General features: G+C 48.5%; 1 protein-coding gene across 1 annotated transcript in view; it reads left to right on the top strand.

The window, feature by feature from the left end:
• EPHB1 (EPH receptor B1) overlaps positions 1-4,053 on the top strand; it is a 387,857-nt gene extending 383,804 nt beyond the window's left edge. The window contains 1 exon segment of the mRNA XM_075548849.1: positions 3,115-4,053. Within this exon segment, the coding sequence (XP_075404964.1) occupies positions 3,115-3,223 (109 nt within the window). The 3' untranslated portion in view covers positions 3,224-4,053.
• The last annotated feature ends 10,894 nt before the right edge of the window (positions 4,054-14,947 follow it).

The following is a 14,947-nucleotide window of genomic DNA, read 5'->3' as shown; positions in this document are numbered from 1 at the left end:
TGCTGCCCGCTGGAACCACCTGGGGATCTGTAAAAGCACACTGGTGCCTGCCTCCCACTGCCAGGCTCTCTGGCTCCATTGGTATGTGGTGAAACCCGGGCAATTGGGCTTTGAAGGCTCCTGGGTGGCTCTCGAGTGAACGCTGACTCAGCCACGATGCTCTGTGTCAGAGCAGAGCCGGGCTCCCGGGAGTTTCCATGGCTGGTGTTGCAGAAGCAGATCACCAGGCCTGCCTTCTGTGGTGCTTCCGGGTGGACTCTCCGCTTTCAGTGAGCAGCCAAGCACATTAACTGTTCCACCAAGCACCCCGCCTCTCACCCCCAGGTGTTTCCAGTACGCAGCCAAGTTTGCGAACGACTGGACTAAAGCTGGCAAGGATTTGATTTTGCCTTCTGCCTTCACAGATTTTCAAACAATCCTGCCCAGGCAATTAACTGCACCTGCCCCAATGCACACTGAGCAAAGTGGCCCTCAGGAGCTGCCAGCCCCTGATCTGGGGCTGGTGGCTTGTAGCACACATGCCCATGGGTACAGGGGTGGTCCTCTGGACAGGCAGTTCACTGACCACCTACTGTGTGGTAGGCACAGTGCTAAGGTGCACCCCTCCTGGTGCATGCTCATTGCTGAGTCCTAGGGGAGAGAAGTGGTCTCCCCCTCCCCCTTCCCCCCCTAGCAGCAGAACCCCCGACACCTGCTTGCCGGTGACTCTTCCTGGGCTCCAGCTCTGCTGCCGAGGTTGCTTCTTGTCAGAAACCATGGATAAGGATAACCTTCAGCATCACATTCTCTAGGGAGATGGGCGGAGTGGGTAGCACTCCCTAAGCACCAGGGTTCATTTTTTAAAAGCCTGGGTGCCTTTCCTGGTGGTACCTTAAAAAAGACAGCCCTGCCATGACGAGTCATTGTCTAGCAGCCAGAAAAAAGAAAGACAAAAACAGGCAGCTCTGGTCAGTGGGAAAGCAGCTGCTCCAGCCTGCAGAGCTGGAAGGGCTGGCCCTGGGTGCTCGAGGGCCCGGGGTGCAGGGAGAGAAGCGGGACTCCGTGAAGACAGGCTGCTCCTGCTTTCCACTGGGGGCCGAGGCTGCTCCTGCTTCAGCCACGCAGGCTGAGGGAGCCAAGCAAAGTGGAGTTTTCAAGGTCCCCGTCTGGGAATTCCCAGGTGGAAAGACCAAAGGGAAAATGTTACAGGAATGTGAAACTGAACATTAAAGGATTTAGTGGGAAGTGTAACATGGCCACAGATGATTAGAGCAATTTAGTTCATTTCTTGAGACATAAAAGATGGAAAGAGAAAATGAGCAGTAGAATAAAATGCATTGCGGGGCAGTTTGTGCTTTCAAAATCCAAGCACGCTTTTCAAAAGATTGGCTAAAAAGGCCTGAGCTGTTTGACAGCCTCTGCCAGCTGCAGCCTTGGGGGATTGACCACCAGCAGATCAGGAGGGTGGGCAGGAGGGAGGCAAGCCACTGGGGGCAGGGCCGGGCGGAGTGTCTCGTCTTATGTCTGGTGTGCCACTGGGTACAAGTGCTCTGCTGTGTCCAGCCAGGGACTTTAGGGGAAGTGTAGTCCAGACCTCAGTGGAGCTCTGTGAGCAGCCCTGCTAGTAACTAGGAGTCCAGCAGGCTTGTATCGGAGCCTCAGCACCACAGCGTACTTGCTGTGTGATCTTGAGCATGTTACTTAACCTCTCTGAGCCTCACCTCATTGGTCTATGTAGTGCCCATCTCATTGGTATGCCAAAGGGGTGAATGGAAGAGTAGGTTCAAAGCACTTGGCCCAGTGTCTGCCTCCAGAGTGCATAGAGTAAATTATTGCTATTAAATTATTATTATCATCATTATTATCACTGTGGATATTTGTCAACTTTAGAAAATAATTTGTGAATGTTTAAATGAGAAAGTTCATGGAACATGGGAAGCATTTAAACTAGCCATATACAACAAGGCTTCTCTTAGAAACCAAAATGAAAGCCCACCGTCATTGAATTGATTCCGACTCATAGGCATCTTCCTGCACAGCCCAGAACTCCTCTTTAGATCTCAAGGCTGTACATCTGTACAGGAGCAGAAAGCCTCATCTTTCTCTTAGGGAGTGACTGGTAGGTCCGAACTGCTGACTTTGAGGTTGGCAGCCCAATATGTAATCTGCCACTCACTGCCATACTACCATCTGGTTGACACCAATTCACTGTGACTCTGTAGGACAGGGTATAACTCACAAGGCCATCCCTGTTTCTGAGATTGTTACTCTTTGTGGGAGTAGAAAGCCCCATCTTTCTTCTGAAGAGTGGCTGGTGGTTTCAAACTGCTGACCTTGTGAACCACAGACCAACACTTAGCCACAATGTCCCCAGGACCCCAATATGTAACCTATATATTGTTATTATTAACAAGAAAATATCTGTGGGTCTCCCCGGGGTCAATTATAAGCCATGAACTTATCAAGACTCACAGTGCACAAATTAGTCCAGTGCAGACCTCTATCCTGGACACATCCTGGGGTTCCTGCTTGGGAAGATCTTTTAAAGTTATTTTGAGATCACCCTTCTTAAAAATGCATGACATTAAAATTCACACAGAGGCAGAAAATGGAAACACAGGGGGAAAACATCAGAAAATCAGGCAAGCCCCACATCTTTTCAAACTCAGTGGGTGATCACTAATATAGGCAGAAAAGTTCCACAGAATAGCTGCAGCCCCATACAGTGTGTAGTTGGAGTGCTGGTGGGGGTGGAGGTAAGCAGAGGAAAGTTCCAGTCCACTTGAGGGTCTTAGGCACATAGACCCCACAGGGGAGGAACACAGGGAATAAGGCTCAGCCCGGCCAGGCTCCTCTAAGTTTCAGGAGGCATTAGAGATAAGGGACCCTGTATTGCAAGGGGAGTGGATTTGAGCAAAACAAGGTTCCATTAGGAATTTTTCAAAAACCTCGGGTAATTAGGCTTAGTTACATTTTAAATACTTTTATTTGCCCACCCAACTGTTATTAGGAGTATGCCTACTGGGATGAGTTTTGATCTGTAAAAATGCCACCCCTATGCTAAAGTGACTTGTGTGTGTGTGTGTGTGTGTGTGTGTGTGTGTGTGTGTGTGTGTGCTTTGCTTTCCTCCTTAGAGACCTCCTGAGAATAGGGGTGACCTTGGCTGGCCATCAGAAGAAGATCCTGAACAGCATTCATTCTATGAGGGTCCAGATGAGCCAGTCACCCACAGCGATGGCATGAGGACGCTCATCTTCTGGGGGAAGGAGAGGAAGGAGAAGGACCAACCGTCAAGGGCAAACTGGAGCTTGACCTCTGTGGAATGTTCTAGAAAGATTGTCTTCTTAGCTGAGAAATGTGTTTCGATCAATGAAGGATGAACCAAACCTGTTGCCAGTGGGCAACCCCCATTTCTCAGTGACAGAAGCACCTGTGAGATGCCGTGGGAAACCAAATATATAACAATGAAACTGTAAAGAGGCGATTTTCAAAGGAAATGAAGACAAAACAATATGCATCGGGGGAACAAGAGTATGCGTGGCTTCCACCCTTCGTGGGCTGGGGTCGTCGATCAACAGGAAGAAAGGGAAGGAGGTCGAGGGAAGAAGCAGAAGCAGTTTCCCATTTAATTCCTCACCAATGACATCCTTTTCTTTTCTCATTTTGGACTCCTCCCCCAGGGGCCCCTCTCCTTCTCCCACATCCATGTCCCTTTGCTCATGACCCGTGTAGGGAAGTTCCTTCAAATAAACCCCAGCTCCTGAGTCTCCAGATGTTCTGTCAGTTGCCAAAGGACTTTGCTGACCACTGCATGGGGGATCCAACCAATTCAATTAATGTCTTCATATTGAAGAAGAGATGTACCTTCAATTGAAAACCTTGTTTTTCTTTTGTTTGCATTTTCTGCAAAAAGGGAAAAAAAAGAAACCACAAATTGGAGAAGAAAACCCTGTTTCCGTGTGCCAGTGTGCACATATGTATGTCTGTGTGATTCGGTGACTGTACTTGTTCGTAAGAGATGCAAACACGATAGAACTGGGAAGTCTTTGTCCCTGGGAAACCCTCAGGGGGCAGGAATGGGTGGTTGGTCTGGCTTTCTAGTTGGCCCAATTGGCCGGTTGGCTCGATGGGGAGAGAGGGAGGGTAGGCAGAAGAAGAAAATGAAAGGTTGCCCAGGGGAGGGCAGGGGCGGGGGTGGGGAAGGGAGGTACTTTCAAGGGTTTGCACATTCAGATAGGAAACAGGTGAGTGGTTTGAATTGGATGCAGTGTGGGCTGCTGCTGATTTACACTTGGTAAGACCTGAAGCGACGGAGAAGGAAGTGCTTCGGGAGAACGTCCTTCCACATCCCTGGGATCTGCAGTTCAAGAGGTGGCATGGCAGAGTTCTTCCTGCCTTGCCCGTGGACTGGCTTAAGAAGCTGTGTGGCACCAGAGGGAGAGTTCACATGTGTCCGTGTTTCTCTTTACATTCCTTACTGTACCTCATGGTTCGAGTCACTTTTGTAAAGTCCGCCTAACACTTAAATATTTTTAATTTCTCCTTTTACCTTATTCTCCTGGCTAATTTTATCTGTCTAATTAAAATGAGCAGAAGCATGTCTGGGTTTACATAGAATGGTGTCCGCCTGTGTGTTCTTGGACCCCGTGGGTTGTCCCTAAGGTAGGTGGCATCCTTAGCAGCCATCCTCCTGCCCCTTTCGGTAGGGTGGAGGCGACCCATCCGCAACCCAAGGACCTGGGAGAAGCAGGCTATTTTGGGTCTCCCTGAGGCAACCCAAAGGAAAGACAGAATAAACAGGAGGCTCTGAGGTCTGAAAGATGAGGCTTAGCAAAAGCCCAATCATGAGTAATACACACCGGCCCCGCCTCCCCACACACAGTGCGGGAGAGAAGTTCTCTCCAAGGGCACCGTCTCAGGAGAATACTGTAGACTGCCTGCTTGTGCTAAATCTGGAAAGTCACAAAGGGAGAAAGCCAATAAGAGGAGCACAGTTTTTCCACAGTGCTTATTTAACACATATGGAAGATGGGATGAGTCCATGCCCCGAATCCCAGGCCCTTACCTTCTGAATCACCAGCTAGGCGTTTCTCCACAGCTGGAAGCCCCTCCAACGTGGCCGATAGACTTAGGGATCCAGCTCCTAGCCTAGGGAGCCCTGTCTCAAAGCACTGCCTTGGTGTCTAAGCCCTGGGGAGGGAGGCAGCATCTTCTTAGCAGACTTTCATATGGCTGCAAAGGGCCACTTGGCAGTTAGAAGGGAAAAAATTCCACTTATAAATTGCTTGCCAATTCCACGCACAATTTACTAATTACCCCAAAGACCTCAATCCGAGAAGTGTCTTACAAGCCCGGGCAATTCAGTTAATCTGCTCTCAATTTTCCACAGGAATGAATTTTAATTTGTCACCTAGTTCTTCAGGCAGCATCCTTAATCCCAAACCCTAACTGGGACTCCTCCTCTGCCAGCCCCCCTCTGGCTGTGCAGAAACCAGGGCCAGGCTCGCAATCATGCCAGGCCCTTTGGAAAGGTTTCACCATGAGACCCCAGAAAGGAGAGCATAAAGCCCCTCATGCCCATGGTGAAAGCATGCGGCTCAGCAAAGCCCAGCCCAGGGTGCCTGCAGGCACAGTTCACAGAGGAGCGTGGCCAACGTCGCCACAAGTGTCTCCTGTCTGCACCTGCCTCGCACCTCACCAGGTGACCTGCTTCCCACACCCATACCGGAGGGGCCACACAGCACTTTCCTGAAGCATACTGGGAGGTGAGATGTGTAGTGAAGTGTGGGAGACCTCTGGAGCGCTGGGCCCATCATGAACCTCTCAGCTGTGTAATGGGGCAGCCATAGCTGCTTCTGACGCAGGTCCCTTTCTGGAGCATGTTCGGTGGCCCGCAGCTTGCTAGGTGCATGGTCTGTGTGCACGCTCCTCCTCGCCTTAACTTGGTGAGACAGCAGTAGAGACATTTCCAAGGAGGACACCAAGAGACCTTTTCCCCAGATCACACATGTGGAGTCAGGATTTAGACACAGTCATTTTGCCCCCTGAGCCCACACTTCACCCTCAGTGAGTTCTCACAGGTGAGAACAGGACCCCCATCTGAAGGGTTTGTTAAAGTATCGAACTCTGGACACCACTGGACTCTCTGGTAGTGTGGTCTGAGAATGGACCTCCCTTGTGAATTGCCAGGTGATGCTAAAGCTGCCCTGTGACCGCACGTGGAGAACCAACCACCTTTCTGAGGATGCCTGACACTAGTGTACAGCCCCGGATGGGCTCGGCATTGGAACTTTCAGGATATTCAAAATGTGGGGAATGGACCCTCACTTCTTGGGCAGAAAGTGATGGGAGATGCCAGGATGTGCGGCCTGGTGCCTCCCACACAGGAATCTGATTGCAGGCCCTTTCAGCCTCAGGGGATGCTAGTCACACCTCGGAAAGAGCCCCGGAGGAGAACACTCACTAGCGCATAGCCTGAAATGCAACTAGCCGCACTGCCTCCTCATCTGATAGAGACTACGATTTGAATCTGATATGTTCTTAAAAGCACACTGTGTTAGTCTGGGTAGACCAGAGAAACAAATTCCTAGACACTCGTGTGTATAAGAAAAAGTTTTATATAAAAGAGAAATTGTATATTGAGAAACTCCCAGCCCAGTCCAGATCGAGTCCATAAGTCCAATATAAGCCCATATGTCCAATACTAGTCTATCAATTCCTCTTTAGACTCACCCAGCCATGCAATAGTGCCAAATGCAGAAAGATCGCAGGCCAGTGGCAGTAGAAGCATCTCAGCGCTAGCATGGGTCTGCACATGGCTCCTCCAGCTCCAGGGCTCTTTAGTCGCTCCATGTGTTCTTGTCTGCAGGAATGTCTCACAGGGAGTGTGCAAGTGTCCCGCCTCCGGTGAGCAATTTATCTTCTTAGTGGCTCCGAATGAGGCCATCAAGCTGTGACCTGATTGACAGGCTAAACCCCACCCCTTCACTCTTAAGTGTCAAACTGACAACAGATGATGTAACTAGCACACACACTTTGCACAGTAACCAATGGCACGGGGCCTTGAGGCCTAGACTCAAGAGGGGCACCTTGCAGCCAGCGCTGTGCAGACCAGGGCTTAACTCAAAGAGAGGGGCCACTCTGTCAGCGCATCTGCAGGACACGTGGGTGGGATTGCCCAGGAGATCGGTGGAAGTGCAGTTGCATTGGGGAGCAACAGGTGGTAGGTGCTTAGTTACAGTCCCTGACTCAGGACTATAATAGGGATGAAAGGCTACATAGAATAGCCCTGGAGATTGTGGCTGGCTTTCTTGTGCCCTCCTCCAAGTTTCCTCTAACCTCCAGGAAAGGAATGAGAGGGAGAGATCAGCTCAATCTACTCATGAGCTCATGGAAGCTCGGACTCATGGATGTCAAATAGGTTCATACGTGAGGGAGCTTCCAAAGGCTGGTGGGAATGTCCCATTATCTTTCAGTATAATTTTTCCAAGAGCACTTTGAAGCACCCTCATAGTCCTAAAAAGCACATGACTAACACATCTTCCCTAATTCAATCCCAATGATCATGGAAAGCCAGGGTGACTGGGCTGATGGCCTAGGTCAACTGGGATGATTGACATCAAATGTGGGCTGTAAGTTATACCTGGCTTCTTATTTGTGAAGAAAATAGAGAAGTCAGTGTGGACTGAGGACTAGAATTACAGGGTTATGGGGCTAGGAAAGGGTGAAGTGGGGGGAGGGGGGATTGAGCCATAGGACAAATGGGTGAGACTCTAGAAAGAATCTAGAAATGCAAGGTTCTGCCATCTTTGTTTTGTGAAAGCTTGTGTGGGCTAACCTGGGAATCCCCCTGTCTTTTCAGAATTGGTAAAGGGGCAGCACTAACTGGCAGAGGGCATGAGTAGGTCCCCAGGAAGTGGAGTGATTAGGAAGACACAGCTGTGGTGGGGACAATCGGGTACCATCCAGCAGTCCAGGCCTCCAAGAACATTCGGAGGACACCCTGTACAAAGAGAGACCTTACCATGTCAAGCTCTGCATTCAGTGAGACAACTTGCAGTTCATATAGAAGTCATAGTGACCTTTTCAAGGTTAGCCATTGGTTTCATCTTGCCTAAAATTAAGGATGGGCTGGGCAAGAAGATGGTTGTAGAGGACAGTCACGGAGGTCACAGAGGATTCTGGACATCACGGGAAGTTCGCTCAAGTGAGATAAAACGGTGACTAATTACCACCAAAAAATTTCTGGAGATCAACATTTTCCAAATTAGAGCAAGTGTACAGTTATGGAAGCAAATCCTTAGTCACTCTGACTGGTGTCAAGCTGTGTTGGACACCGTGTGTTTTACAGTCCCCACTTAATAGCGAGTGGTGTGGATAGAGCCCTGGGCAGAGGTGGGTGGACCTCCATCAGATACCTAGGAGAAAAGGGATATCTATTGGGTACACCCTTCTTGAGCTGACCTTGTTATCACAGACGTCTTAAAGGGATGCTACTGGGAGTCAGGAGCTGAGTACCCAATATACAAAGTAAGCATAGGCTTGTTTGTGCTTACTTACTGATCTGTCATGTACAGTGTAGTGAAAAGCTTGTGACAGTGGTAGCAAGTAAGCACCAAGAAGCCCATGTTTTCCTTGCTTAGTGGGTACCCCTTCTCTGCCAGGGACTGTAAGTTTGAAAAGAAGCTTTGATTCGGTAGGAATGCACTGTGGGGTCAGGAGAGAGACAGAGTTAGAAAAAAAAACCTTGATGTGGTGAAAAAAATGTGAAATTGTTCACAACACATTAGTAAATAAGCACAAGTAAGGCCATGCTTACCCTGCTTGTTGGGAATCTGACGCTGCTGGGAACCATGATTTGGCCCACAACATTCCCAGCCAGAACTTTCTCTGATCCATGAACTGAAGTGGATATAGGCACATTGTATTCATGGGAAGTGTCATCCTTGTCTACACCTGTACCCAGACCTGACATGGCCTAACACTAGGGAAGCCCTTCCTGGTCAGTACGCGGCGATTTAAGTCAAAGTGAACCGAGAAAGTTTCACACGTCATTATTTCACATGCAGAAATCTGTGACCTAAAACAGCATGCTTTTAAAGAAATGAATCCCTAGGTATTTAGTTGGAGTCTTTTTCACTTGCCGTTAACTCCTATCAATCGTAGCCTGCTCTAATTTTAGTTTCGTGAAGTTTAAAGCACTCCCTTTATACCCTAATCCGAATCTTTAATATGACAGCAGGATCATCCCTAGGGTATAGGCTCGGGGTAATGCCCCTCCCACCAAGTGTCAGTCACTGTGTGAAGTCTCCCAGCTGCACAAAGGAATGTGGCACCACCCTGTACCCAAGAGGCGACAGCAGGGCATAGTGGCAGAGAGGGGCCCCGCCTTCTGAGAGCAGACGCAGAGCTGCTGTCCTGCCAGGTGACATCTGCCTGGCAACGCATGGGAAAGACTGCCCATGACAAGGAATCTCCATTTGGCTCTGTTACCACTCCCTGCACCGAGACTACTTTCCAAGTGCTGTTCACCCCTTCTCAAGCTATCAGTGCTGAGAATTCCTGTAGTCTCCTGCTCTGCAGAAGCTCAAAAGAAAAGGAAACAAAGAGAATTTAAATAAGAGGGAGAAAAAGGTATAAGACACATAGTCTGTTTTGGAGTCCCTGAGAGTCTGAACCCATGTTATTCTGTTCTAAAAGAGATCCTTCGTACCTCAATAAGACTTTGATTTCTTTTTCCCTAGCCTTCTTTAAATTGATATTTGCATGTACCGTGGAAACGGTTGTCGCTTTGGAAATGGCTTTCTAACAATATACAGTGACCAGTGACTTCCAGTCACCGTCCTCGTTAGTACTCAGCTTCGTAATAACTCCAACAGGGGAATACCTATGAGTCAGAATTGAGTCAAGAGCAGTAGGGGTGAGAGTCCACACAGCAGCGTGGAACACAGCACTGACATCACAGTGTCGGTATGGATCGACTCCTACACGGAGGTGGGTGGACCGTCATTATATACCTGGGAGAAAGGGGAGCCTTTCTCTTTTGCTCCCCCACCTGCTTCGGTCCTGGACTGACTTTGTTATTCTAGATCCTGGAAGAGGTTCCCATATTGTTACTAGCCATGACTTGGTACATAACATTTCCAGGACCTTCCAGTGATTCCCTGAGTTAGAGCTGATGCTTACGGATTTGCCTGCCAGCTAGCAGGTTGGTGGTTCAAATCCACCTAGAGGCCCTTTAGAAGAATGACCTGACCATCTGCTTCCAAGGGGTCACGACTTTGGAAACCCTATGGATCCCAGTTCTCCTGTCTAATACATGCATTCACCACGAGTCAGAATTAACTCAATGGCAACAGATTTGGGGAACACAAAGTAGGGAACTGCCAACAATCAGCACAGGCGGTTGGGAGTCAGCCTCTCCCATGAGGACAACTAAACTGAAGTCTTCAGATTGAACTAGTCTGACCCAGTTGGGTGTGGAAAACACATGGTAGATGGAATGAACAGCACTATGTCTAAAGCTGTGGGATCTCAAGTTTAGTGAGGCTAGCCAGAAGACTGTTGCCTTAGGAAGGCATGGCAGGGCCTGGATCACGAAGGACCTATAGCATGTCAGGGAAACTGGAGAAGATCCCGAATGTAACAGGTGTAAAGTGAACTGAAGCAAAGCAGTCATGTTATATAAACCCTTTAGGCCACACATTAGAAGATGGTGTGGTAAGAACTGAACTCAATTTTAGGGAACTAATTCGAATGCTAGGACGCCCTGTTGGCATAGTTGGTTCACTGCAAACTTGGTGGTTCCTGTCCACCTTGAGGGACAAAAGAGGAGGCTTTCTGCTCCCATAAAGAGTTAGTCTTTGAAACTACTCTAGGCTCACCACGAGTCAAGATCGGCTTGATAGCTGGGGACACGTGTGATAATGGGGGCCAGAGTGAAGGTGTAAAAGTAGCAGTGAGGATGGAGAAAAATAGACTGATTTGGGGAATATGACGGAAATAAGATTAGCAGAGAGTAGAGATGGATTGGCTATCAGAGGTAAGTGAAAGAGGAGTCAAGACTAGCCCTCATGTTTCTGGTTCAAGCAACTGGGTGAAATTTTGATAATATTCACTGATTCTGAAAATATGAAAGAAGGGAGAGGAGGAGGGAATGGCTAGGAAAAGAACTTGAATTGCCCACAGGATTTTAGATACAGGATGGCGAAGGACAACGTCCCAGCCCAGAGCTGCTAAGGCTGGTAGGGTCAGCAACAGCTCAAGACAGAGGACAATACTGGGGACACAGGTGCTGAGTGAGCCCAGTCTGACTCCCACCACCCCGCCCACCCAGCAGCAGGGCGAACCAAGAAGGGAACATAACAGATCCGCAAAGGGAGCCAAGCCACAAAGTCCCCAAAGAGCCCCAAAAGAGAATGCAAGCTAGAGGGGCAGCCCCTGGAATTCCCCCAGTGGGAAATAGTCACAACAAAGATCAGTGGACAGACCTGGAATGCTGTATGTCTGTTCTTTTACACACACTCTTTCCCCAATCTTTTGTTTGGTCTCTGTTATTGTTAGTTTACCTACTTATATAAGATAGGCATGGGAAGCAAGGTCGAGGAGAAAGCAACAGGACCAACTGTCTTGGAGGGACTTGTGGGGAGAAGGAGGCGGGGAAAGGGTGTGTTGAGCAAATAATGCCACAGAAAGGGGAACAACTAGAGAATTAAAATCAACAACAAGGAAGACATCGAGATCCTGGGGGTGTTGGAGCAACATCAATCTAGCTGAGAGAAATTACTAAGATGCGGAAGTAGGGCAAGCATTATAGTGGGACAGGAGGAAGGTAAAGGGAAATAGAGGCAGACCTAGGAAGAAAAGCTATGGGTAGAGATATAAGCATAAATGTGTACATATGTAAATATATTAATCCATAAAAATAGAGGTATTGGCCTATGCACATATATTTGTATGGAAATACATTGAGGAAGTGGATGGACTTCAGGCCTCTGCTCATACCCTCCCTCAATACAAGAACACTTTGTTCTAACAAACTGGCATTCTGTGATGCTCACTGCTTCCTCCCCACCCCCACCCCCCAGTACAATTGCTGAAGACAAAATAGGTGCATAAACAAATGTGGTGAAGAAAGCATTTGGTGCCCAGCTATTAAGAGATTTAGCATCTGGGGTCTTAAAGGTTTGAAGTAAAACAAGCAGCCATCTAGCAGAGAAGAAACAAGTCCACATGGAAGCAGCACACCAGCTGGTAGGATCATGAGGTATCTTCAGGACCCGGTAACAGACATCAGAAGACCCACACCAAACAAAACATATAAGGAGGGGGGGTCAGAGCAGAGACCCAAAGCTCATCGGTAGACAATGGGCCTTCCCCCCACAGAGGGGTCACAAGGAAGACATGAGTCAACCAGGGTACAGCATAGCACTGATGCAATACACAATACTCCTCTGGTTCCTTGCAGCTTCCTCACCCCCACTATCATGTTCCCAGTGCTGCCTCTCACTTCGGGACTGGACCGGAGCATGTGCACAGATACAGATACAAGATAAGAGCTCTAGACATGTGGGATCCTGGAATAGGAATGGGAGTAGTGACACTAGAAGTGTAGGAGGAAGGTGGGGAGATGAGGGAAGGAAGGGGGAACCAATCACAATGATCGACACGTGGCCACACACCCCCTCCAGGGGAACCAACAATAGAAACCATGGGGGAAGGGAGACAGCAGTCGGTGTGAGATATGAAAATAATAACAATCAATAATTTATCAAGGGGTCTGGAGGTTGAGGGGCCAGGAGGGAAGAGGAGCTGATACCAAGGGCTCAATAGAAAGTAATTGTCTAGAAAAGAATGATGGCAACATATGTACAAATATGCTTGATGCAATTTGATGAATAGATCATTATAAGGGTTGAAAGATATTTGGGCTGGTGATAAAGATTGGGGTCCATCCTTTTTCTATACATGATCATTAAAAGCACAGAAGTCACAGCGCTTACTGCACAAGCATGTGAATGTGGGAGAGAAATGGGCACACATACGTCCTTTAGAAGCAATTGTATTTAAAAAGCTACCCAGGTAAAGAAGACTCAGAGGAGGAATCTCACTAACCATCATGTGGAAGAGGAAAAATCAGGACATTCCGTGTCCTTGGAGTCAAAGGACACTATTTCTGAGAGAGACCCGGAGTTCAAAGCAGCCAAGGAAGGGTAATAATGAGGTGAGGATTAAGAGTTGCTGATGGGTTGAAGCACAGGAGGCCGCGAATGACCTTGGCAAAGGCATTTCAGCAGAGAAGTGCTAGCAGAAGACGGTGTTTGAATTGAGGAAAGCAGGAACAATATTTCCAGGAGCTGGACTTTCCAGGGGAGGATAAAAGTAATCAGGCAGCTAGAAGAGGCTCCTTTGGGTTGTTATTTTGCTGCATCTTAGAAGGAAAGACTCGCGCTTGTTTTAAAGCTAATGAAAGAAAATCCATTGAGCGAGTAAAAGAGGAGGAGGATGCTTGAGAGGGCCAAAGCGTCCAGAAGGCAAGGCGGGATGGTGTGGCTTAAATGCAGGGGTTGTAATTCAGTTCGGAGGATGAAGGAAACCAGGAATGGCTGAGCTCCTCGCAGAGAAGAACTCCAGCTCGCTTTCTCATTTCCTTCCCATCAAATCCAGCGCTTCTCAACCTGTGGGTTGCGACCCTTTTGGGGGTCGAACAGCCCTTTCACAGGAGTCACCCGATTCATAACAGTAGCAAAATGACAGTGATGAAGTAGCGATGAAAATAATGTTATGGTTGGGGAGGAGGGTCACCACAACACGAGGAACTAGATTACAGGGTCGCGGCATCAGGAAGGTTGAGAACCTCTGCTCTAATCATTTAGAGCAGTCTCTTGTGCAGATGGTTGAACACCCACAATTGAACCCATTGGGTACTAACATTCCAACACTCCAGAGACAAGATAGGCATGCTTGCTTCCATGCAATGGATGGGTCACAGCAGAAAGAAAAACAACCAACCAAATTCACCGCCGTCATGTTTATTCTCAAGGTAACCCTATAAGGCTAGAATATAACCGCTGCAGGGGATTTTTGAAGTGGTAAGTTTGTATGGGAGCAGAAAGCCTCGTCTTTCTTCCACAGATCAGCTGGGGGGTTCCGACTGGTGAGCTTGTGGCTAGCAGCACAACATGTAGCTCACCACACTCACAGGGTCCTGAGAGGATCGCATCACAACTCCCTCTCCCACTCAAAATCCCTCTGCGCCTCCTCGCCAGCCACCAATGAGATAAGACTCCAATTCCCAGTGATGAGATGGAGGTCCATGCCCACATCTAGCCAACGCTCCACCTGCTGCCTGCACGAGTCATTCTGAACCACTAGCCGGGACAAATCACTTTTTTGTGTCTGCCTGTATTCATGCTGTCTCCTCCCTCTCATTCTGGGAGCCCTTCAGCCTCGCTCAAATGTCATGTCTCTTATGAAATGAATCACCTTCTCCTCCATATCCCAAGGACTTCCATGCATCCATGATATTCAACTCAGCACATCTTTTAGTCCATGAACACTTTGAGAGAAGAATGGACCATATTGATCTCTATGTCTTTGTGTCATGACCCGCACATAAGAAATAGCTTACAGGGCAATTGGCATGGTCAGGCCTACCAAAAACAAAAAAGAAGAAGAAGAAGAATCCACCTGGGAGAGCAGGGTTCAAGAAAGGAACATCTCTGGGAGTGAGATCAGAGGGAGCCCCAGCCTCAGGGAATAAACAGTATTTCCAGGAGAAGAGACGAGGAAGGATCATGGTGACATGTTACCAGTGGTCACTGAGCATGCAGTGGTCAGTACTGGGCAGTCCAAAGATGGATGAGTGGAAGGGCTGACAGCAGGATCACTCAGTCCTGTAGAAGATAGGGTATCTGTGCTCCAGGGTCTAGATCTTAACCATAGGGATGGGGCCAGGTGCAGAAACCT

The sequence above is a fragment of the Tenrec ecaudatus genome, chromosome 4, assembly GCF_050624435.1.
Source record: "Tenrec ecaudatus isolate mTenEca1 chromosome 4, mTenEca1.hap1, whole genome shotgun sequence".
In the NCBI taxonomy this organism is placed as follows: Eukaryota; Metazoa; Chordata; class Mammalia; order Afrosoricida; family Tenrecidae; genus Tenrec; species Tenrec ecaudatus.
This window is presented reverse-complemented; position numbering and strand designations above follow the sequence as displayed.